The sequence below is a fragment of the Dreissena polymorpha genome, chromosome 14, assembly GCF_020536995.1.
Source record: "Dreissena polymorpha isolate Duluth1 chromosome 14, UMN_Dpol_1.0, whole genome shotgun sequence".
Lineage (NCBI taxonomy): Eukaryota > Metazoa > Mollusca > Bivalvia > Myida > Dreissenidae > Dreissena > Dreissena polymorpha.
Window position 1 is genome coordinate 28,685,051 of NC_068368.1, and position 26,847 is coordinate 28,711,897.

The 26,847-nt window shown below is 34.8% G+C and overlaps 1 protein-coding gene across 1 annotated transcript in view; it reads right to left on the minus strand.

The window, feature by feature from the left end:
- The window catches only part of LOC127859083 (uncharacterized), a 74,562-nt gene that overhangs the window by 26,428 nt on the left and 21,287 nt on the right, over nucleotides 1-26,847 (minus strand). Inside the window, exons 18-38 of the mRNA XM_052396506.1 lie at nucleotides 26,410-26,588; nucleotides 23,633-23,778; nucleotides 17,350-17,470; nucleotides 16,877-17,091; nucleotides 16,417-16,559; nucleotides 14,284-14,354; nucleotides 13,927-14,084; nucleotides 13,531-13,697; nucleotides 12,667-12,841; nucleotides 11,777-12,255; nucleotides 10,987-11,238; nucleotides 10,163-10,524; nucleotides 8,833-9,051; nucleotides 7,702-7,899; nucleotides 7,361-7,497; nucleotides 6,801-6,960; nucleotides 5,469-5,539; nucleotides 5,046-5,203; nucleotides 2,098-3,303; nucleotides 1,838-1,932; nucleotides 758-1,291 (exon numbers count right to left, since the gene is read on the minus strand). Coding sequence (XP_052252466.1) covers nucleotides 758-1,291; nucleotides 1,838-1,932; nucleotides 2,098-3,303; nucleotides 5,046-5,203; nucleotides 5,469-5,539; nucleotides 6,801-6,960; nucleotides 7,361-7,497; nucleotides 7,702-7,899; nucleotides 8,833-9,051; nucleotides 10,163-10,524; nucleotides 10,987-11,238; nucleotides 11,777-12,255; nucleotides 12,667-12,841; nucleotides 13,531-13,697; nucleotides 13,927-14,084; nucleotides 14,284-14,354; nucleotides 16,417-16,559; nucleotides 16,877-17,091; nucleotides 17,350-17,470; nucleotides 23,633-23,778; nucleotides 26,410-26,588 — 5,246 coding nt within the window. The remainder of the gene's footprint in view (nucleotides 1-757; nucleotides 1,292-1,837; nucleotides 1,933-2,097; nucleotides 3,304-5,045; nucleotides 5,204-5,468; nucleotides 5,540-6,800; nucleotides 6,961-7,360; nucleotides 7,498-7,701; nucleotides 7,900-8,832; nucleotides 9,052-10,162; nucleotides 10,525-10,986; nucleotides 11,239-11,776; nucleotides 12,256-12,666; nucleotides 12,842-13,530; nucleotides 13,698-13,926; nucleotides 14,085-14,283; nucleotides 14,355-16,416; nucleotides 16,560-16,876; nucleotides 17,092-17,349; nucleotides 17,471-23,632; nucleotides 23,779-26,409; nucleotides 26,589-26,847) is intronic.

A 26,847-nucleotide genomic window follows, 5' to 3' on the forward strand; every position in this document is an offset into this window, starting at 1 on the left:
AGAAATATTTACATCGGTCAAAAACCAATAGAGTACTGTTGAATAACAAGAGATATATAGTTACCGTTATATTAGATTTATATCGGACGGCATAAGGAACACGGGACTTATGAATTGGGCAGGTAGTGTACACGCTATGTCGGTAATGCACGTTTTTGCTAAATTGTCGATGCAATCGTTACACGCGATGCATTTTTTGAGGCATTGGATTCTTGATACCCATATTCATTTTCTTAGAAATGAGTGTTATTTGCTTGTTCGAATACATTTCCCTTAATCTTTTTTTCTAAATGTGTAATTTTGTCATACTGTGAACAAGTCTCTTAAACAAACGCAGACAGCAGGCTACATGTACAGGTAGGTTCAAATGTATGTAATGTAAACACTCAACATTAACACGCATTATTCAATCATACGGAATTTAAAGTACAGCAACCAGTGACATTCTTCAACAGTGAGTATTAAAAAAACAAACACATTAAATAACGCTATGAAATGGTGTATTAACTTTTGAAATACTGACGATTGCTCTTAAGAAAATTGGAATTATTAACTTATAAGTGTTATCAATCAGTGTCATGATAGCACTATCTATTTATACACACTATCAGACATGTTTAATCGGGTCGTCGTCATGAGAGTTGCACAGAAATGTCGGCCAGTGTAGTTGATTTAAAAACGCAAACCTTACATATCACACAATCAACCCAGCAGAACTACAGTATGATTGAGACAACAATACTAGTATTCTTTATACCATTGTTTGTGACGCGGATACGAATCCACGCCGGAATTCCTTCTTGAAGACCCAGATCTTTCACAGCTACAAACGGATCCTCGCGTTCCATAGGCGCGTGTAATCCATACGCCTTCAGTTGTACATCATACTTAGTTTTGCCCAAGCCGAATTCTGCATGGGCAATTTTACTCAAGTCGTCGGTAGCATTGTAATATATCGCGATGAGGTCAAAGTCTTCATCATAAATGATGTCCGTTACTTTGTGAAACACCGGCGGCGAAGTGTCTACGATGAACGGAGTGGAATGACAAACCGTAGTCACCAATGAACCGCCTAATTCTGCTCCATTTAATGCCTGCACCGTGACAAAATACGGACCGTCAGGCAGGTGGATGCCTTTTTGAAAAGCGGAGTCGGTCCAGAATTTCGGATTCGTCAAATGGGCGTACGGATTTGTAAAAGGGACAACATCCGAGCTGCAGACACCCTTTCCGACAGCCCAAGTGTACGCATATATACCGCTCTCGTCGTCGTGAAAACCTTTCCAGTTGGCTGAAATAATAACATACAAGTACGTATAATACAAACACACACATCAGCTTTCGTCACTTTTGCCACGTTACACACAATATCATTCCGTTTTTGACACATGTTCGTCTAATATACTTCATATTAAACAATCCGAGATTAAACGAAATTGGCATTGGCAAAGTAAACTTGAAAAGTATCCCCGTACACAGCATATCTACTCCCATTGGACAAGCCAGTCGGCTCCTAAAATATGGCATAATTATGTCAGCTATGTACTCGTCCAAGTATATAACCGTACTGTACACAACAATGTTATAGAACTAATATAATTGCACCAATATTTCTCAAATAAAATATGTTTGATACATAAATATACACATATAGTTTAAATCAAAAATGCTTACAGGTGATAAACACATAGTGGATTATGTCATGCATTCCAAAAATCACTACTAAAGGTAATGTAAATACTGCATTTATTGTGAATGGGACATTACCCGACACGTTGTTTGAACACACCTTGACGAGAAACTTCAATTTAATTAGTTTATATAAACACAATATTACCGGAAACATAGTGGTTCGTTAACGTGTACAGCTCGTCTTGAACTGGCTGGTGACCATTGAAGACGGTTCCAGAGCCTGGACCATCGATGATTATCCTGGTGTGATATTACATTTAGATGCGTAAATAAACTGAGTTTTACCAACATGCATTTATGACGAAAATAATGTCTAAACGACCAAAGTAGATTGTAAACATAATATTGTTTCTTCCGATTATATCTAAATTATCGAAAATATGGAATAAAAATTGCAATATTTACCTATGGTTTTCTTGACCTGTTACTTCAATGCATCTTTGTGAAACAGAAGCATTGCATTGGTCAGCACGAAGGAAGTCAGCCTGATTGTTTATTATCAATCCTGGTTCTGGAGGTGTGAAGTCCACCATTGTGCCTTCGCCTGTTAAATGCTCAACGTACCCCAGGACGTTAGTTACTTTTGCGTTGATGAAATACTGAGTACCTTGAGTAAGTGGTAAATTGTCATATTCCACAGAGGTGTGATAACCGATACCCAATCGTTCATAGTTTTTGTATGTTCCGCTAATGCGCAAATATGCATTTGCACCGGCCACCTGATCGTGCAAATCACATGTCTCCGAGTGATATTCATAGCTAAATGACACGCAGTTGGACCCGTGATTCATGCATTCTTCTGCGCATAGATCCGGGGATCTTAATGGCTTCGCTGTTTTTAGGACGTTGGCTATCAGCTTGCCATCCATCGGGGTCGTGAAGTGCTGCAATGCTCCGGTTACACCTTGTCTAAGTGGAGAGTGGTCAAGTCGTGTTTCTTCCCATCCAACAAACTGGTTGCCGTATTGACCTGGGCTGAATCCAACAGCCTTGTAATGCATCTCTTTCAGGGGACTGTCTTCAGCGACGATGATAAACGCAACTAGTTTTGAAGGATGTGATGAAAACTTATATGGGTGCTCCACTCTGCCGTCTGGCAATGTGCTGTCGTATGTATTCAGAGAGCACTGCACAGTGGACGACAGTCCTTGCGTATTAGTTGCGCTTACAGTCCAATGCAGAGGTATACCACCTGGTAATTTGGCGGGAACTAGAAGGGTATTGCCACCCATTTCTGTCCAGGCTTGAACGTTGGTTCCTCCTTTATGTGTTCCAATTGCGTAGGTGAGTTTCACCTCCGATACTTCGTCTTGGGCGAACATTTCCAGTGTAAAGGCGCAGTCATAGTAGGGACGGTTATACACTTGGTTAACAATACAGCCTTCGGGACCTGAACGGCGACGTCTCTCGTTGATCGTGGTTGGCAATACGTTAGGTGGCGATGGATCGTCGTCTCTCTTTGTAATCGTGAAAATGTTCTTGTGAATGGTGGGCACTTGGTATTTCCATATTGTTCCTTCGAAGACTGTGACAGTTGTAAACAATAGGAACAGTTCTGCAAACGCCTTCAGTTCAAGTCGCAACGGTGTAAGGATTAGGTCCATCTTAGCCCTTTAATTTTTGAAAGCATATTGTACTATAATAAATCTACAGCAACACACTTATATGTATATACTCTGATCAATTATCAAAGGGACTTGTTTACAGACTTTGGCATGTATTGAAATGTGTCGTTATATGCTTAAATTTTTTAATTGTAAACATCGGAACAAATAGGCTCAAGTATACAACAAAAAGAAAATTAAAGCAAAAAAAGTTATTCAAAACCGGGCTCGAATCACTGATCCTTAAAGTAAAGTACAACGCTTAAACCACTCTGCCATCGGTACCGTTATAGCTCATACTGTAGTTTTATACATAATCAATCCAGGTAGTGTAAACATATAATGGTAACAACATAACTCGCCAAATTATTAAATCATTTCATGTTTATAACACTTTATACATTTCAGGTTTAATATCGTCAAAACGGCCCATAATAGAAAATGTTATGTTTTATTGTTATCAAGCAAATACACCACTACAGAGAAAATTAGCCAATTTGAAACAATATTTTTCAATTTACCAAAACGTCCCTTTAAATGTACCATTTGTCATTGGGCAACATTTAAATAATGATAAATACATGTATACTGTAGCTCGCAGTATACTAAATACTTTGGTGTGCAATGATATACCATCTAAAACATGAACATCATTGATTTGAAGACATGATTCTCTGTAGGGTCACTTGCCATGACTTTATTCTAGAATATTTATTTGTGCATGTGGTAGGGAAAACATTGTTGTTTGCTAGAAATTCACTCTTTTGTTTGAATGTTGGGGAGTATATGAGACTTTGACAGATGGCGGAAAACCCTCATCAACTGCAGAGTAGCCGGGAAATAGATGGCCGTAAAACAGTGACCTTTGATTCGTGTCGAGGGTCTCTATACGTAAATGTTTAACTTTATTATTTGTTAAAGTTATCGCTTTTACATTGAATGTGTTGAGGAAATCTTTTAGTATAGTGTGACCTGTATACAATATTATGTTTAGTTTTAATAAATTATTACATTTCATCATATGGAAAAAAGTATATATATATACTAACTTAACAGCGTTATAAATATTGGTTTACACGTAAAAAAAATATTTAAAATTTTAACGATAAAATGACTTACAATGAAATGTGTATTGATAAACATATTTTAGTGGGAACAATGCTTTTATCGAGCGATAAACGATTTCCCCAGAGCTCAACATCCATGGTATATTGTCAATTATCTGCTCGTGGAAAAATATTCATAATCAACTAAAATGTTCGTTGTTTCTTTGTACAAACGCCTTTTTAGGGTTTCAAGAATATGCATATTACCATCACATTTCACTTCATAAGTATTTTGGGTTCTATAATCATGTTCAGATATGCATATCGGTTATTGCAGTATTTAATGTTATTCTGTTTGTAGTTACATTAATGTGACCTTTGAATATTTGCATGGACAGACAGAAGGAAGGCAAAAATAGAGGGAGACATAAGCTCAAACCAACATTTAATTCTATCAAATAATGAAGTTAATTTGTGTTATGTTTTCATTATCATTGAAATACAATCTGATTTATAATCGACAATCTATAACACCGTTTATAAGTAAAACACGTGTCATTTAAGAACTAAAACTTGTTAAGTAATCGCACAAAGCTTTCTTTTGCGGGCGGGCGGACAAACTGACGACACATTGCGGACATGTTTACTATTCCTAATTTTAAAAATTTATACAACTGCATATAAATGCCAAATGTATACATACCCCACATCTATAGGATATTTAGAGAACACCAGTTCAGTTGTCATAGGAAATCTGGTTTCCAGTAGATAGCCAACCAATTTAATTCCGCCTCTTGCGAAGCCTATATCGATAGCGGCATCACCCCACACCTTGCCTCCAACCCAGGGGGTTAGTGTTAGCTGTGGGAAAACGTTCAGTGCTGTTAATTGAGATGCATTATATAAACTTGTCTAATTTTTACATAGCTGAATGAATAACCCAAAAAACTGAGATTTTAAAACAAGATTTAAACACAAATCACCAAATAAGTTAAAACACGATTTGCCGGCTCGTGCTAAAAAAGCATATTAAATAAGGTCTTTGTTGTTCTTATTTGCTGTTTTGATAAATTTGAGTACTTCAGAAACATGACTGAACATAGATGCACAACATCTTCCCGCTGACCTGTGTGGTCATGCTCACTACGCACAGTCCTACTTTCACGCTAAGACCAACGGAACCACCAGCACCGAACCCTGAAATACAATTAAGTCTCTGCCTTGGAAATCAGTCTTAATGCATGTGCTTAAAGTGTCGTCCCAGATACGCCTGTGTAGTCCAAACAGGCTTATATGGGACGAAATGTTAGCGCTTGTTTGGCATTTTTCGTTTACAGGATGTCTTTTCTTCGAGAAAATCTAGTTTAGACGCAAAGGGTCGTCTTTGATTAGCCTGTGTGGACTGCATATGTAATATGGAGCAACACTTTGCGCACATGCATTTTGCCCCTTTTCCAGAACGAAGTTTAATTTAATCTTAAACATCACAAGACATCAAAAACAAAACTTGCTTCAGTTTTTGAAGAACCTGTATATAATGTTTAATCTATATGTTTCTGTCGATTGAGTTCCTTTTACAACTATATGGTATAAGGTATTGCTAGCCTTTATCAACAACTTTGTCGTAAACACGATTTGTTTTTATAAAGTTTCATGTTTCCTTTATTAAATATAAATATAAATCTCACTTATACGTGGGGCAGTTTCCAAAGAACGAGGTTTTACACCAAAGCAAAACGAATAAAACAACTGTACTTACCGATAACCTAAAAGAGGTTCTACTTCAAAAATGTAATAGTTTAGAAAAAACAATGCTACAATATTTATGTAAAAATACTACAACTGATGAATAGTTATTAATCCGCTCAACGTATCAGAAACCCTGATATAATACAATTAACGAGATGCTGCGTTAAATAAACGCTGATGCCCCCGGTCGAAGCAATGTCAGTATCGAATGATTGGCCTATTTAAGTAAATCTTAGTGCAAATTAAGGTAAATGAAAAGGTCAGGTGATATGAATGTTTTCAGAGTTGGAGTGAAATATGAAAACTTTTAAGTATGAAGCATGAGTTTTAATGGTCGATGTTATGGTAGAAAGAAGGATGTGGATGAGCGGAGAGTGTTCATAGATAACATCCATGCACGTATCGAAGATTTGTTGCATGCGGTATTGATATTATAGGAAACGCGTAATTTTGGGTTAATCAAAAAAATGGATATAATTAACTTCATAAGTAGGCTGATGTCAAGGTCAACATCACGTCAGATGATGTTGCGGTGTAGAGTTGTTAAACACGTCGTCCATGCAAGAATCAATTCTTCAATTATACAATATCAATTGTATAAAGCATTATTGTTGTTATATAGAACGTGTCATTTTTTAAACGAACGGATGAACGGACTAACAAGTTAATAAACAATCGTTAGACAAATATCGACTGTTATTTATCCTACCTAGTGACAAAGGTACTGGCCCAACCATAAAGTGTTGGCGGATGTCGAAGAATTCGATATCAACCGGGGGAACGGGAAGATTGGCACTAACACAGAAGTCAACCTTATTTGGAAACTCCGTCAATGCTTCCATGAACTTGTCAATCATTTCTTTCAGCAGCTGTAATTCAACATCAAGTTATTCCATTTCTGAATTTAGCACATATATCGTTGAATATAAGTAATACAAATTCGAAATGTTATCTGCAACAAGTATTATATAACCGGAAATTTTAGTTGACATTTTATTAAATATAATTAATGTATCGTAATTACTGTAATCACCTGCAACATCTATGTTTGACCATTAAGCATAAAATAAAATCATTATATTTGTTACATAATATATTACATATTGAAGCTTAAAAGGTCGACATATATCAGTATCAGTATATCGGCCGAACTATTTAATGCAACTTCATATCATTACATTAAATGCAAGTGTTGAACAAATAATTATGGTGCTAAACTAATTGATGCGATTTTAGAACTGCGGGAGCTGCAACAAATATGTCACACACCTGATCAACAACTAGTTGTCGCACATTTTCCAGTGTCGCTGTCACATCTTTGTTCAGCAAGTAGAATTCGCTCAGTTGCATCATGAACGTCGTAATCGGTGTCTGTCGGATACTGACGTCTGTGCACGAACCTGTCGCTAAATAAACAAATGCAGACTTTATCAATCAGTTAAATATTTGTAGAAATAACAAATCCGTATTATACTGTTGGCTTTATTTCTGATCCTGTGTTTCACTTGGGGCAACTCCATTTGTACCAAATTAATTATTATAAAAGGAATACGGTTTATATTTATCTATATCAAATCCTAATGGAAGAGAAAATAAATTACAAACCATACCGCGTTTATGTCGAACGGCGTTTGGTATCAATTTGATGTTGTGGAACAATTCAATCGGAGGCGAACATGACATGAATAAATCATTGCACACTTGTAACTCAGCTGTAAGTGTTACAGATGTCCCTTCAACTTTTGCGTTTACAATGAAAAGTACTTTAAAAAGTAATAAATTCGCCACCTCCATATGCTGATCTTCACCTGTAAGACAAAACACGCTTGTTTACAATATTTTATTTTGCTATTTATTTAACCTTTAGCTGCAAGGTACTTATATGTAAATAAGGCGTAATAAAGCTGGTGCATTATCCCCAATTTTTCATCATTTGCCTTACAAAGATTTTTGTCAACAGTATGTAAATGAATACAATAAAAATCGGTAATTTCCTTCATAATACTTGACAATGCAATCGAGAAAATATGTCCATAACTTAAAGCGAGATTATACGATTTTGTATATGTGCTAAATTGTAATATATTGATAAAATATGTTACAATAACACAAGATAGGCAAGAAAAATTATACATGCAAGACGGATTTCATGAAATGCAGCAAAGACAAATTAGCGCTCCGAGCCGATTGTGACGAAGATATTTCGTACATATTTTTCTACAATACCCGAAGCATTTTGAGGTAGTGTTCATGTGTCGTATGAATAGATATTGTTGCAGGAATTTAAAATGAACCGTTAAACTAAATTTAGATTCACCTCGTATAAGCATGATTTACATGCTGGCGAATTCGACTGTACAGCCTTTTTCGATTTCAGAATTAAATATCTGGCTTATTTTGCATTTTTCGACACATGTTCTTCTTAACTTTTATTTTAATTTATATTAAAATATATGTTTAATACGTTTTTTACACATTTTATATAAATTAATAAATATTTGACAAATTCGTATAATCTCGCTTTAATATGTTTAAAATTTATCACACGTTTATTTACATATCCGATGCTAATCAATTCATCATAAATCTCCCGGTCAGAAACTGCATCGAGGGATGTTTTGCATCACGTGCACTTTTAAATATAATGTCAAAATATCAACAAATGTACATTATCCAAGTAAATAGAATTTATTCCAAGATTACCATGCAGCTTTAAATAAAGAATCATATCATAAATATACCGTTCGGTTGGATTGTGTAATTCTTGCCAATGTCTTGCCCAAATCTGACGCTTATTTCTATCTTCAGCTCAGACGGCACTAGTGCTACAGAGGCGTGCAAAACTTTTGACGTTGGTCCAAGAGGGACTGGAATGTTGCACGACAATCCAAGGCAGTTCTCGTGCACGTAGCAAATGTGACCGAACCCTTTGGCTATTGCATCTTTAAACATGGGACAAACTGCAAAATATAACATTACAAGCGTTTCAGTGAAACTTCTATATGAGCCCCGATTATGCGAAGTGTCAATCTAATCAATCTAGGCAAATTAAAGGCACGGGGAACAAGAAATTGCGACAAGAACTTTTTGAAATATCCACAGACCGGAACAATTACATTAACCTGGTATTGAAGCGACACGATGTCCATGTCTAGCGAGTGCTAAATATGTGTACACATCCACCCTATAAAATACCGTATTTTCGTTGTCAACTAATTTGCACAAATAGTTTCCCATGTCGTTGAAACGTAAAATTTAGTTACAAAAGTGTTTTTATTAATGAAAAAGCGATTACTTGATTTAAATTTGTTGGCGCAAAACGACTTTACAATGTGTGATTACCCTATGTGGAAACTGCAAATAAAGTTTCATCGTAAGTCCCAGTGAACAGAGATACAAACGCAACATTCATTTAAAATGTCATTGATCAAATGGCAATTTCATTCCGAAAAATTATTATAAAATTTAAAAGGAGCAACCTGAGCATGTAATCCAGAGAGTCATGCTGCAATTGGAGTGTCATAAAATTCGGATTATCAAAGTATGCGGGATCAAACGCGAAAAGGAATTAGTATTCCAAGTGCAATAACTCTATTAAATATCATCGAAGCGGAACAATCTGAACGATCTTAAAAATCTACGCACTTCTCCCAGAATGGAAAGCGCATAAACTATTAAATCAAATTTGGATCGTCAGTTACTAAACAATCCTATAGAAAAAAGACGTATGCACAATGAACGAGAAATAACGCCGCGAAAAATGATTGCACCGGAACGACCCGGCAATAATATGCATCTACACACTTAGGTATACTCCATATTTTCATCAAGTTCGGGTTTTTAGAGGCGGCGATTTCACGAGGAAACGACACGTGTGACGGACAGAAGGACAGACTTAGAGAAGAACGGAAACGTCTGTCAGGAAAATAAGTTTCAGAACTATGAAAACTGATTTCCAACAAAATAAGTATTTAAACGGAATAGCTTAGCGGCACCCGCTTTCGAAGGGCACACAAATGGCATATGCGATGGCTACTGCATCTAGCAAGTTACAGTGGCGTTAATACGAACTTTTGCTGGGTAGTTCCGCCATGGAGAGAGACAGCTGACCGGGATCGCCGAATTTCAAGGGGCCGAACTTAAATCCGCCGCTGTTGTCATCATCCCCACTTCCGCCAAAGTTTAATCCGCCGGAAAAGTCGAATCCACCAAAGTTGAATTTCAAATTGTGCAGTTTGAGAAAGTTAATAGCCAAATTTGGTGTTAAGGTCGCAGGTGAGTCTGAAGGTTCCGCTTTCATCGTACACGCTAATTTCGTTAAAATATCGATAAATTTCTTTCCAATTTCAGATGTTGAGTTGAGCTTTTCTATGATCCAATCCACCGTTTTGCTGTTTACATCGACTATTTCTAAGATATTTGGGATCTTTGGACTGAAACAGTTCAGAAATGTCATAACAAAACAGTTTTATATGCAAATATACATAGAACTATATATTTTAATATTACATAAAAAATAAGCTACGTCATTACCAAGCATTGTTTATTTATCTTTTTCTTTACAACTCAACACAAACAAACAAAGTCGTCAACATGTGCATTTGTTTGGAATGAGATTTGTCTATTGTTATATGCATACTTAAACAATGGCGCAAATAACAGTTGAAAACGTTAAAAGATTAGAGCTTAATTGACATCATTCGAAGCGTTTAGTGCTGAGAGTATCTTAATATATCCAATAACTATTGACTATATTTTCAAATGTTCGTCTGAAATAATATGAAGCTATCAAGTTTAACGTTCAGGTGACAACGGTCTTGTGTATATAGTTGTACTTAATCAACATTAAATTACAGGTTACTCTTTGTGATTGTGATATTCTTTTATTCACTCACTTGTTGCCAAAGAGAGCTTGTTTGAACATCTCCGCAAACAGTTTGGCTTGCTCTTTCAAACTCTCCTTGAGACTTTCTCCAAACGATGTAGAGTCATACAGCGAGGGGTCGTCAGGCCTGTATGTTGTGTCCTCGTCACCAAGCATATTATCGATATTTTCAGCGTCAGGTTTACGACCACTGGATTCTTCCTTTTTTTCTGGATCTTCGTCTTCGTCCGTTTCACCGGATTCGGATGTTTGTCCTATGTACCTGTATTAAAAGTTCATATGGTTGGTACTGCTCTAAAAGAGAATAACTGTATACTATATGTCATAGTTATGATGCTTAAACGTGCACAAGTCACTTGTAAGTAAACTCATCAAGATCATCTTCCAAAAAGCCGATTCTATTAATGTCCCGTTTTACAATTACGGGTTGTATAGATGAGTTGCAGTACACCTTAATGTGATCGTCCACATTTAAGAAGCTAGTAATATATTTTAAAGTCCGAGTGGGTAGCATTTTAAGATCTCTTGTGAACGTCAACTACCTAAAAAGGGATCTTTTTTACCAAAATATGTTAGATTTTCCATTAATTAAGACCAATAACGGACTCGGTCAAAGTAGCCAGGTTGCTTTTATTACAAAACAAAGCGACTCAAACGATTCAAATGAATACCAACGCTCGTTATATGTGGCATCACAATTTTTTTAACTAAATGAAGGGATCAGACTTTATTTTTTATCATTATAAAAGGCATAGATAAATTCCAAAAAAACTCATGTTACAAGACGTTTTGATGTTTACCTAAACTCGTAATCATTACAGTCCTGAATCCATTTTGGAATCGGCACCAAGCGATCAAGGAAAGGGGACGGATCAGTGTAGTCATAATCCGCATCAGGCAGCTCATCCGCTTGAGCTTTTCTCACTGAAACGTGGATGGAATTCTTTCCTCTTGATGCTACAGTAGACATCCACTCATTTCGTTCATTTTTCTTAGCTTCTCCGATGGTTATTTCAAGAAGTTTATCAGTATTGGGGTCCTGTGGATTACCACCGGCTTCGTTTACATTTATACTCAGTTTTCTTTCTTTACATACCCTAGCCGTGGTGGCTTTGCCAATTTTTTCGCCAGCTTTAACGGTCTTGTCGTGTAAAGTTTGATCTGCGGCAATGTTTTCAACAACTATTTCAAAAGGAGCAAATTCTGGGTCGCTAGGTTTTACAACTACTTTTTTGTCATTTGGGTAACTTTTTAATATTCCGTTTACAGGCATGTGGACCTGAAAATTAAATATATTCATATTAATAAACTGTTAACCCACTTTAAACGGGCACACATATATACTCTAAAATGAACATTACGGCTGACTGAAGCCTTATGGTTTTTTTAATAATGTTTTCACCGCAAATCACTTGATATTTGTTAAGGACTTTAATTAACTAACAAAATATAATGCAGTTTAACAATATCATCATACGAATTGCTAACTTTGCAGACATATTGCTTAAACGACAAATATGATCTGGAAATAAATTAACTTAAACCAAAACAAACAATGCCAAACTACTAACATATTTTTTTCGAACACAAAAACACTTCAGTAATATCTTAGCAGTCTTAGTGGTCTTTAAATAATGTTAATAAATAGTTACATTATGAATAGTGTGCAACCATGATGCCGTTGACTTACCGTTTGTCCCTCTCCAAGAATGATATCCACCCCCGTTGTTCCGTACGCCCCGTTAGCTGTGGATGGCCACACGCCCGCGGGACATTCTCCAAACGCATCGCGGCGCTTGGTGGGAAAGTTGCGGTCGAATTTCGGTCCAAAAACTTTTTGCACCAATGATCTACTCGTGTCGATGCTTGAAACAAAAACAACAAGATTGTACTTCCAGTCTACGTATATAAAATCAAACTGATAAGTGTGAAACCGATGTCTTCATCAATTTAGTACAACATAACGATATACTTACATGGAGTATATTGACGTAAAGGGAATCAAGTGTTCATGTTTAAAATGTATTGATACGTTCATTATACCGAAGAAAATTCGGGATAAAAAGTGAATAATAGTTATGAATACTAAGGTAAAATCTATTCATAACACAAGTGATGACTATTGTGGTCGTGTTTGTTTCGCGCGTTTCTTGATTGTTTATCGCCATAATTTTTTGTATATATATATATATATATATATATATATATATATATATATATATATATATATATATATATATATATATATATATATATATATATATATATATATATATATATATATTTATATATATATACATATATATATATATATATATATAGTGTGTTACATTTTTTCTCATTTCCCTTTAAAACAAGCATAGCGAAGCAATTTTTTTTGTGTTAGGTATTTCGTTCGATAATAGTTATCTTATCTAAATATAAAACAATTGCTTCGTTGTTATCCTCCATGGAAAACCTAATGTGATATTCAATGCCTACCAATATTTATGAAATAAATACTGATCTGGATTGCTCGCAGATTTCAAATGCCTTTTAATACATTAATACATACGCTTTTTTGATTTCTTGATAACCCCATTTGACGCCTTTTATTGCTTCCATGATAGACTTGAAGATTTCAACAAATGGTGTTACAAATTCGATCAGAGGTTGCAGCGGCTCAAACACGTGGTCCCATTTACCTTTTAGGTTATTTACAACATCGTGCATCGTGTCTTTCTGCAACATGAACATAAACTAGAATTTAGCAAGTCCGCAAAAAGGACTCAATTTAACAAAGTCGGTCAAACGCTAAATTATAATACAAGATCAGTCGTGTATCACGTTCATTAAATATCACGGAGATACGCATCGTTGTCTGATCGTTGAGACATAAAAGAAGTACTTTATATAGCTACGTAAATGAAATATATCATTTTGAGAAGCTTGTATATTTTGTCACACTTGCCACAGCTGAAATGCCGTCACTTATAGCCGACTTTGCCTCATTCTTTATGGCCTGTACACCATCTTTTATCGAGTCGGTGAGTTTCTTGAATACGTCTTTAATTCTTCCTAGAATTGCTGGTATTTTCTTTGCAGCGTTGATCCATTCAACCACGCGCCCTAAAAGTGTGTTTTGTTTATTTTATCAATCGGAAAGAAGGCACACAAAGCGGGTCACAAAAACCATTGCTTAGCCCCAAAAATGAAATAATAAAGTACATGAAACATCACGAATGGAAACCAAGTCATCATTAAATACAAGTATTTAAATAATGATAAAAAAAGCGTTTGCATAAGGAAATGTCGAAGTAACACATACCTTTAATGAAAAGACATGCCTCCACCACTTTATTTTTCACATCTATAGCCATCGTAACAGCAACTTTGATGCTAAATAAGATAAACGTTTGATAAGAGATAAAATACACTTTTTGGCTAATCTGTTCACTTAATCAAAAATATTTAAATCAAGCTTATTATCAATTGCTGCGGAAATTGCGCAAGTTTGCCTTCGTTGAGTTGACATAAATCTGTCCGACTATGTATCGGATGAACCATGTTTTGGTTTGTCAAATTTTGCAAAAACGTTTTAACAAAAGTAAATAAGCAGGCTCAAAATATATTTCTTTTATATTCTTCGCGAACGCAATAAAAACATCCTAACAAAGTATACATTATGCCTGTGATTAAAGAGATGCATTGCCCAATTGCGCTCACCTGAGAAGCGAAATAAATTAACTGTTACCAGCAATCATTTTAACTTTAGGCATAAGCCATTTTTAAAGCGAGATTATACGATTTTGTAAAATATTTATGAATTTATATAAAATGTGTATAATCTTATATATATACATATATATATATATATATATTATATATATATATATTAATAAATAAATAAATAAATAAATAAATATATATATATATATATATATATATATATATATATATATATATATATATATATATATATATATATATATATTTATTTATTTATTTATTTATTTTATTAATATAAATTAAAATAAAAGTTAAGAAGAACTTGTGTCGCCAAATGCAAAAAATGCCAGATATTTAATTCTGAAATCGAAAAATGTCTGTACAGTCGAATTTGCCAGCATGCATATCATGCATGTACGATGTGAATCTTAATTTAGTTTAACGGTTCATTTTAAATTTCTGCAATGCTATATATTCAAACGACACACGAACACTTACTCTGATCTTAATAAAAAGACGAATGCTTTGGTTATTGTAGGAGAATATGAACGAAATATCTAAGTCACAATCGGCTCGGGCGCTAATTTGTCTTTGCTGCATTTTATGAAATTTGTCTTCAATGTATAATTTGTCTTGCCTATTTTGTGTAACTGTTACATATTTTATCAATATATTACAATTTAACATGTACACCAAATTGTATAATCTCGCTTTAAGAACACATGACCTCCTTACCACTTCCAGCAGGCATGTTTTCAACGGACAAGACTCTTTTTGAACTCGGCAAAGATATCATTTGAGAAAATTTTCTGAGCAAGTTTCACACAGAGCGGACAAAAGCATATGCCTTCTAAAGAGTTCACTTGGTTTCACATAGCCATATAGCGAAAACTGCAACGCTCCTTAGCGATCTTGTTTATCAACATATATGAACCATTTCCGTAATCAGGCAATATTTTTATAAACATATGTTTGAGCAAGATTAGTAACGATTGGGCGAAACCGTTACTATGAATTGTGCACACAGTTGTATTATGGCACTATAAAGAAAACTGCTCAATACATTGGCTGTTATATTTTAAATGGACCAGAACCTATTTAATCAGCCAAGATATCAACAGAGCATATGTTCTCGGCCAGTTTTATGGCGATTGTGCGAAATATTTCACTTCAAGGGATTTCTAAAATGTGTCATTTAGCCATATAAGTAAAAGGGTTCACCCGTATGACGTCGATATTTTTAAGTGCTAGCAAGGTTTCACAAAAGCCGAATGAAGAAAACTGCAACACCCCCGTGCAATCATATTCTTTAAAGACCTGAATGTTTCTCAAACACAATCGAACCTAAAAAGTATATAGTGTGCACAAGCTTCCCATTTAATTTGTTCTAGTAAAAATGACTCCACGTGACCTATTTTCAAAAGCGGCCCGGATATAATATCGATACATCTGTCAACCAAGTTTGCAAAAGATTGGGCAGCACAGGTTTTCTTCAGAGTGTTCAAAATGTTTATGTTGACAGGCAATTAAAGACGGACAAAATGCAATTTCACAAGTTCACCACTAACACGTTATGCTCAGGTGGGGCGAAAAACTTTACAAAAAACTTGGCCACAAAAAATTCTTCCATGTGACATTCCAATTTCATATGTTATTTTTTCTTCAATATTTAAATTGTATTGATTTTCAACATTTTATTACAATCAATTTTCCTATTACAAATATGGCTTACTCTATTATCGCCCTTGACATGGATGTCATTGCCTGCATTGGATTATTGAAGATTTTCCTAACAGCCTCAACAATTGACTTGAAGGCATCCATAATCTTCTTAGCTGTGTAGGGCAAGGCCATCGTAACAACATCAACAACGTCCTTCAAACAGGGAATGAGACAACAGTTACGTAAACACAATAAATGCTTATGTTTTTAAGTGGTTGTTATAAACGACTATAAACTTTATCTGAAAATCACTTGTCTGGAGTGTTACATCATTTAATTTAAACAATAATTTAAATGGATTTTTTCGTTTTCTGCCAAAAACAGCCTTCAATAATTGACCTTCAATAATTGGACCAGACTGATTGCTTTCGATATTCAAACCGATACATTATATTGATAATATGTAACTTTTTAAAGCATATTACAAAACAAAAATTAGTTAATTTATTACAGAAAAAACTAAAATATACATTGTAGAATTTGAGAGCATCTTTTTTTATCCCGTCGATGAAGTCGCTAACTTCTTTGACAATGCTCTTGATCTCTTCAATAACAGTGTTGGCGCTTATGCTGAAAAGTTCTTTGACAAAATCTCGCATTCGGTTAGCCACCTCACCAAGTCGGGTTGGGAGATTTTTCACGATGTCTACGATTTCATTGACAACATTTGTCAGCGTCTTACCATCTATGAAAGAACGATTATCATTGTAAGCAGAAGATGTATAGCTTTTCAATTTAAAAACTTAAAGTAAGTTATGTGTTTTTATGTGGTGATCATAAATTACCATGGATTAAAATACATATCATTTTCTGAATAAGTGCACACAGTACCAAACCATTTTCCAAATAAGTGCTCACAGTTCAAGTTAAAAATCATTTAGGTGATTGTTTGTATCAGCTTACTAAGAACATAAACGTATATTTACTTTTATTCAATACTTACCCCTAACCATTGTCAGTATTTTGTTGAATGCTTGTATCCCATTTATGATTGGGTTGACAATTTTGTCCATAATTTTATCAAAGATTTTGACCAGATCTGAAAGACTGTTGATTCCAAAGTCCTGTAAGATAACAATTCACCAGCTGTATGATGTTATCGCTTTCTGCGAATGTGTCACTAGATGTTTATACACTGGCATTTACATTTTCTAATAAAAATAATTCAAATTAAACCCCATCAATACAAAAAATAAGACTCATTATATTGTTAATAGTATATTAACAATATGATTAATTCAAAGCGCCGTGCTGCACTATCAAATTGCAACAATTGATACTGCATAATTATACAGTTCGCAACGTCTCAGTATTTTGTATTTAGGAATAGTTTAAAAATATCCTTCACATATCCAATTTGAAATTCCTCGTTAAGTAAATTTATATCGTAGCTCGAAGATACTTAATGGCATTCAGGTCATAGCTTATGTGTCCCTTGTAACGGTACTTACTTTAAGAAAATTTAAGGCACGGCATATGTGGCCTTTGAAGAACATATAGGCTATGACAACACTTACCTTAAGAACACACAGGCCATAGCTGTTGTGCCCCTTGCAACAGATATAAACAATCTCTCATTGACGTCACTTACCTTAGAGGGCGTTAAAGTAATTGTTTATGTGACCTTTGATACAGATATAGACCTTGACGACACTTACCTGAATGACATTCAAGTCATACTCGAGTAAAGAAGATATATGCGTTGACGATGCTTATCTTAAGGGTATTCAGATTGTTAAAAATATAACTCCTGCAGCAGATATTGACAATAGACCAGTTCATTGTTATTGTTTTGATTCCCGATTTTCGAGCATGCGCAAGGCACTGGTAGGCAAAAGCATTGGTTACAGCTAACGAAAAACATATGGATTACGAGACTTGTTTAGTCAATAAATCGAAAAGAAACTAAAAAAAAACACCTAAATTATATTTCAAAAATATAAAATTTAGTACCAAAAGAATGTATTAACATATTTATTTGCATCTTAAAAGAACGCGTCATTAGAATCAAAGTAAAGTTTGTCTGAAGACTGAAAGACAAACAGTTTGACACAACAAAGAGCTCTATGCATTAGGCGTATTATTATTTGCAGAAAAGCTTCAATAAATTACAATAATTATACATCTAATTATAAAATAATAATTATCAATTGCATGCGTACACTAGAGTAATAAAAAATTAGTGATAGAATGTGTCAGTGGTTCATTGAAAATAAACGTACATGTACTACAAAGCCCTATTAAAAGCGAAGTGCATGACGGTATTTACATGTAATTTTAATTTGGATGGGTTTTGTACAGAGAATGACACTATTGAGGAATATTAACATAAAAAAACAGAAAAACACAACGTCACATGATGCAAATTGAACTGTGTATTCATGTATATTGTAAACTCGTTACTAGTGAGCATGTGTGACAACTGTCTAACATTTTACACACACACACACACACACACACACACACACACACACACACACCACACACACACACACACACCACACACACACACACACACACACACACACACACACACACACACACACACACACACACACACACACACACACACACACACACACACACACACACACACACACACACACACACACACACACACACACACACACACACACACACACACACACACACACACACACACACACACACACACACACACACACACACACACACACACACACACACACACACACACACACACACACACACACATATATATATATATACACATATATATATATATATATACATATATTTAATATAATATATACATATTGTTTCATTATTATTTACCCCCATTGATGTCAACGTAATTTCTTGTTTTTATTATGTATTTCTTGCATTGCCGTAACATTACATCTTCATACGGAATTGCGTATTTATAATTAACTGATACCCGCTAAATACGTTAAATGTTTTTTACGTACATTTTATAATTTATAAATACTTAATTTTTATAAATAAAACGGGCTTGATATTTACCGATTTCCGATAATCTATAGACTTCAATTTTGTACAATATGTAACATATCTAATTTAAGCAACTGTTAAGTATGTCGGCGGTAAATTTATTCAATCAAATGACTAGTTACTTAATACTACCAGAAAGTGAAGACATGGTTGCATCATCAATTGTGTTTAATGACCAGACTGTCATCTGCCACCCAGTGTGGTTTATGACACCATGTTGTTAGTTAGGTCTGGACAATATCTGATCAAAACGAGATAATCGGATTATGCAGAACAAAGGAGCAATTAAACACCGGAATACAAAGGCTTACACGATTTTAAGATTGACACAAACAATCAAATGAAAACGATTGCATTTAATTTAATTAAATGTTTATTTAATGTGTAAACATGTTAGTTTTCCCAGACCAGGTCCCTGCCCAGACAAATACCATTATGGTTAATTTGTAAATGTTTTTTATTTGGAATTGATATATTTATTGATTGTGTTCAATCTTATTTGTTTCAGTAAAGTAGAAAAACTTGTTGGCATGTTGAAAAATAAAATCTAAATATAATCGTATAAATATAACCGATCACGCTCTATTTCTCCCCATTGATTGTATCTTTCTTTTGCCTACCAATTTAGTCCGGATGTAAACACGCAGGTGCGCGTGACGTCACGCGTGAACTGGTCTATACTTGTCTCCGGGGCCGTAAGAAGATTTAGACCCTATTTGACATGACGCTTGAAACAGCTGTAGATAAGAGCAACACTTGTCTTAAGATCATAAAGCTGTACTTGTAGCTGATAAGGCGATCGAAGCGAAGCTGATATACAACACGGATTCTAGATTACACGGATAAGAAACGGGACCGTTACGCCAAATATCTTGTCGTGTCTAAGTCACGTGACCGTGTCGTAACTATCGATCTTTTATCGAAGCGCCGAGGTTATAAATTTGATGTACTCACTCACGTATTTTGTTAAATTATAGTTTCATTTCTAGGCCGATTTTGACAAATTATATATCATTAGAAAGCTAACGTAACGTAGTTTTCAGATATATCATTATATATTGAGTTTTTCTTCTGATTTCGGCAGCCCGGCGAGTTATAACTTTAACTTTTGCAAATAACATACCGTTTTGGAGTTTTAGAATCTAGATTTACGGTTGACATGTTCGTACTTAATACCAATTTGTAGCGTTTATATTTGGAGTTCAGTTTTAAAAATAACATCTTGCTTAGGAGAATAGAATTCTGTATACGATAGAAAAAAAAATTGTTTAAAAACTAAAGTAATTAAGGAATGAAGGCGGGAAAATGTAGCGCGCGTTCCTAACGCTCTGAACTGATGCTACGGTCTTGGCGATTATGCTTTTGTTTAGATACCGGCCATTGAATTTCCTTTGCCATGATTATTATATTTTTTATGAAATATATTGAAATATTTTGTTCTAGAGACATATCCACAAAGCTAAGTATTACTGAAGCTTAATAAATTTACGATTTCAGCTCTTGATTATAACACAGAAAGGGTGTTAATTTTATGATGAAACAGCGTATACAAATGTATAGCGGACCCTCTTGATATTTTTCGGCTTTGCATACTTCAAATATAATGGGTGTCAAAACATTCATCGTTTGTTGTTTATTATCAAAAAGGTAATTATGTAAAATTATATGAAAGGTTATTAACCATAAATTATAAATTAATTAAAATTATTTAAAGATTCTTGAAAATCACGGTCAACTGTCTATGCATGTATATTGAAATATCTTTATAAGTTAACAGAGTTATAAATATATAGAATTCTAAATTAAAACACTGTATTATTTGTATTTTTCGGAAAGATTATTCATACACTCTTTATAGGACTACGAAATGACGGAGTTTTTTTACCGGTATCCGCTAAATACGTTAAATGTTAAGTATTAGATTTTTTAAATGTTTAAAATGTACATGTATAGGTATTAAGCACTTATAATTATTGTGATTTAGCTGGCTGACATCTATACAGTATTTAGTTTATGGCAATCTGTATGGGCAGATGACTATAAATGTTTTCAATACGCTACATATCTCATAAACGCAAAATTGAGTATTGGGCGTTACATTACTTCAAGAAATGACCACTAATACCACGAGAAGACATGGAGGTATCATAAAAAGTGTAATCTGACCAGACATTGCCACCTGTGGTTAGGGACCAATATACAAGTATAGGTCCCTGCTGTGGCGTATGACACCATAGTGTTATTTAGTATTGGTCGGCACAGTATCTGATCATAACGAGATAATTGGTTTGTGCTGAACACAGGGGCAATAAAACCACAGATCTATCAATAAACAAGATTATTGAGATATCTTTTTTTGAACACCGCGATAAAAATGCTCAAACCATGGACTCTAGAATACACGGATAAGAAACATGGCAACATTCTCAGAATCATCACTGCTATATGTGTAATCACCTAACAATTCGTCTAAAAATAATTTATATATTTGAGTTGAAGACGATGTACTGTTGTTTAAGTCTGAATAAACTATCTGTCTGCCTGTCTAAATCCAAGCCGTCATCGTCCCGGTGAAAAAATCTGATTTTCAATAGTTGGACATGATGCCCTGATGTCAAAATACGAAATGACCCGCGTAACACGGACAATGATTTTCAAGAATCTTTAATAAATTGATAATTTAAGGTAAATAACATTTCAAATAATTATACATAATTACCTTGTTGATAATAAACAGCAAACGATGAATGTTTTTGCCACCCATTTTATTTCAAGTATGCATGCAAAGCCGAATAATATCGAGAGGGTCCGCTATATACGCTGTTTCATCATAAATTTTACAACCTTTCTGTGTTATAAACAAGAGCTGAAATCGTTAATTTATTAAGATTCATTTATAATAAGCTTTATTGATATGTTTCGTGAACAAAATACTACAATATATTCCATAAAAAATATAATAAGATGGCAAAAGAAATTCAATGGCCGATTTCTAAACAAAAGCATAATCGCCAAGACCGTAGCATCAGTTCAGTGCGTTAGGAACGCGCGCTACATTTTCCCGCCTTCATTCCTTAATTACTTTGGTTTTTAAACAAAAATTTTTTCTATCGTATACAGAATTCTTTTCTCCTAAGCAAGATGTAATTTTTAAAACTGAACTCCAAATATAAACGCTACAAATTGGTATTAAGTACGAACATGTCAACCGTAAATCTAGATTCTAAAACTCCAAAACGGTATGATATTTGCAAAAGTTAAAGTTATAACTCGCCGGGCTGTCGAAATCAGAAGAAAAACTTAATATATATTGATATATCTGTTTACTGCGTAACGTAAGCTTTCTAATGATATATAATTTGTCAAAATCGGCCGAGAAATGAAACTATAATTTAACAAAAGACGTGAGTGGGTACATCAAAATGTATAACCTCGGCGCTTCGCTGTACGCTAATCGTAAAAGATCGATAGCCACGACACGTTAAAACGCGCGGTGGTAAAACATAAAATTTGTATTTCTTGTGTTTAACTCGCTATAAATCCATTAATAACAACAGGAATATACTAAAAGTTATATTTTTTTGAAAGAGGAATTAATAAGCAACAAGATAACGTGTAAACCAATAAAATCGGATGAATAGTTTTTGCATAAGATTGAATTTACTAAAGTAAGGGTCAAATACTCGATTCATCTCCTGTCAATATACACTCCGTGTATACAACAATAAATACATTATAGACATTCATGTCGGACCTTATGTGACCATAAACGCTGACCTTGGAAACACTTACCTTAAAAACATTCACGTCATAATTGATGTGGCTTTTAAAGAAGATATAGAACTTGACAAACTTACCTTTTGGTCATTCCGATTAAAGGTGATGCTGCCCTTGTAGCATTTATAGACCTTGACGATTTAATAACCTTAATAACATTCAGACAATAGATAATTTGCATTTCGACACAGATAAATACATTTACGATATAAACCTTAGTATACAGCGCAAACGTGGTGCTGTCCTTGACAGAGATATAAGCATTGATGCATTACCTTAAGGTCATTTAGACAAAAGGTTATATGGCTTACGAAGCAAATATGGGCCTTGGCAATACTTACCTCGTTGCCAATATAACCCTTGAAGCAGATGAACATCTTGACGTCACTTGCCTTAAGAACACTCATATAAAAAATAATATAACCCTTAAAACAGATTAAGACCATGAAAACACGTACCTTAAGGACATTCAAATCATATTCGATGTGACCCTTAAAGCAGATTAACGCCTTGACGATGTCGACCTTGAAATTTATCATACCGACATGGGCCTCTGCATACGCTTCGTCATGAACATCTACCATGAAATAACCGCTGAGTAGAGCTGGAATTACAGCAAATGAATTTTGCCAGCTAAAATATTTCGTTAGGTCAACAAAAAATTATCTAAACAACCATTTTGTTACTGACCCATGTCTCCGGCACTAACCTGCAATTCGCCCGGTGTTTTTTATATGCGCATAATGGATTATGCTTGATCCATAATTAGTGAACGCCTCAATATTTCCAAAAAATTAAAACGGATTAATGCTCACCGACATGTTTTCATACAGATTGGATATAAATATTATTGAGTTGTACAAAAAATACATTAGGCCCTGCTTTCCTGTCACACGCGCTGGACATACACCTAAAAAAAAACGCTATACAAGTTCCAGTACTTATCCACTCGATTGATTGTAAACAGTGACGGTTAAAATCCGTGCGTGGAAATTTTTATGGTAACCATGAGCGACGTCAACGTTCATGAAGCGTTTCATTCATAAATGTGTATATGTCATGTGTGAAAAACAAACAGCATCACCGGATGTAACATGTATGTTTAACCTGGCATATTATCTGCTGTTGTGTGTACCCGCCAATTAGTTTTAAATGGATTCCACACCGATAAGTCGATAACATTATTGAACGAATGATTTTAATTGACTAATTAAAGTATTATACAGTTTGGTGCGCAATTTTAGTGTGCATGCACATAAGTGTTATAATGAATTATTATTTAGTAACAGCTGTAAAATCAGCGTATATTATTCATTATTAATGCATAGGATAGGAAACGCCCAAACGCACGTGGTCATGTTTATTTTTCGGGGCTTTTTCTTTCCCTCGAATTAATTGCTGACCAAACTTAACAATTACGTTAATCAATCTATGTTAAAATTCTATAGATTATAGTCTAGTCTTCATCGGAGGAGGAAGAGCCAGTTCAGGAACTTCAAGATCCATGCCCATGACCCGTTCGGAGCATTTTAGTCAACGGCCAAGTACCTCAGGCACACGGAATATCTGAGTTTAAGCTGATCCATTTAGTTTATTTATTCTTATTGTATTTATTATTTTACCTAGATTGCATAGAAAGCCTATGTGGGAAATATAAAGAACGTATTGGGGATCGAACCTGTAATAACCTATGGTTTACATAGTAATTATAAATTATAAAGGGATACTGCACAGGCTAATCTGACACGACTCTTATTAGCCTGTGTGGACTGCACAGGGTGATCATATATACATATATATATATATATATATATGATTAGCACCATACCATGATGAAATTATTAGTTTTACTGCATGTATGTATGTTTATGCATAATATATATTATAGCCTGTCCTGACTGCACAGGCTAATCATACATATATTACAAACGGACCATTACATGTTGAAATTATTAGTTTTACTGCATGTATGTATGTTTATGCATACTATTTTGATGTTTAGCCTGTGCGGACTGCATTCACTTATAATAATTATTGTTTTTATATTCCTAGTCCCGCGCCCGAGATGTGTCGGCGTGGCCACCATCCCCACCGTTATGGTCGACGTGGCAACGCAGACAAACTTTACGTTTCCGCCGGAGTACACGAGGACGAGCAAGAAGTAAGCTATTAAAAACACCACTATCGCGTTGTCGCATTGTCGCCATCGTACTATCGCATTGTCACCATCGGACTATCGCATTGTCGCCATTGTACTATCGCACTATCGCATTGTCGCCCTCTGGATTTTAATGTGTAACCATGATGGCCCTAACGGTATTTCGTACCTTATACAATCAGGGTTAACATGGTGATCATGTCGATAAATTACCTATACTCAATAATTGATTTAAGGTGTCATGATATATGACAAATAGCACCGGATTCGGGTTCAGCGAGCAAACATGTTCTAGGATTGACTATCTTATATTATGTATATTCATTTCGAGGTAATTTAAGTTCTCCGCCGCTAGTTTGCTTTAAGCCCGGTTATCCCAGGAGTTGCATAACATCGTGTCGGACACCTTAAATTACCTCGAAATTAAACAATCAGATAGTCATTTATATATGAAAACATCTTCCTGAGCACGAATTTGATGTTCATGTATATGATGCTGTTGTTTTGTGTCCGTTTTTGCCACTCTACCACCAAAATTAAAATACTTATTTATATATAATTTAATAAAACCATGATTTTTTTCAGTCAATCATACAATTTTAACTCACTGACTAATAAAACAATGTGTCAACAAGTAAATGATTATCATTTGAAATGCTATTGACACAGTATGTTTTGGTTCCTAGAAATGAATTTACGTTTAACGACATCCGAATAGACTGACACGTCATCTTACTAAATGAGCTGATCTTAACTTTTGAAAATTAAATCATCGAAATTATGTACTTGTGTCTGTGTACATGTATATCATCTAGAGATTTGTCACTAAAAGAGCTCATACCCCTGCACTGCTTTGCCAGCTATGTACGAGGATAAATAGCTCATGCAGTGCGTTGATCACTGATTTGCACACCTTACTTCGTTGTGATGATTTATGCCAAATTTAATCGCTTCATAAATAAGGAAGACGGTTGCTTTATACTCAATAACAAGTTTGTGGTCAAACCGACCGATCCATAAATCCATGGACACCATTTTAATCCCTTCTTGCGGAGGTATAATATCTGATGTGCGTACCTAATTTCAGATCCAGGATATTTCGGATGATTAGACCGAAGCTCGCCCCGATGTTACTGGTTCCGATAGTCTTCTGCCAGTCAATACCAGGAGACTGGATCGTCACTTGAATTCCTTCTTCAAGCGCCTGAAGTAGGCTTCTCCGAACACGACTCACGATCGGATAGGTGTAATTCTTGCTGCAAAGGAAGCAGAAACAATTACAACGACAGAAAGAAAATATAATTGTCGTATATATTTCTATATAATTAAATACTTGTGTGATAAGCCAAGTTAGTTCACTTATTGAAATTACATTTATCGTATAAAGTAAGTAAGAAATGGTTTGATGAGAGGACATTGCAACGCAAAATATGCTATATCCATACGGAATAATCGACGCCAATTAGAAAATAGCATCCAGATTTGTTTAACGGAATGACTTGTTTCAGGTGCAAT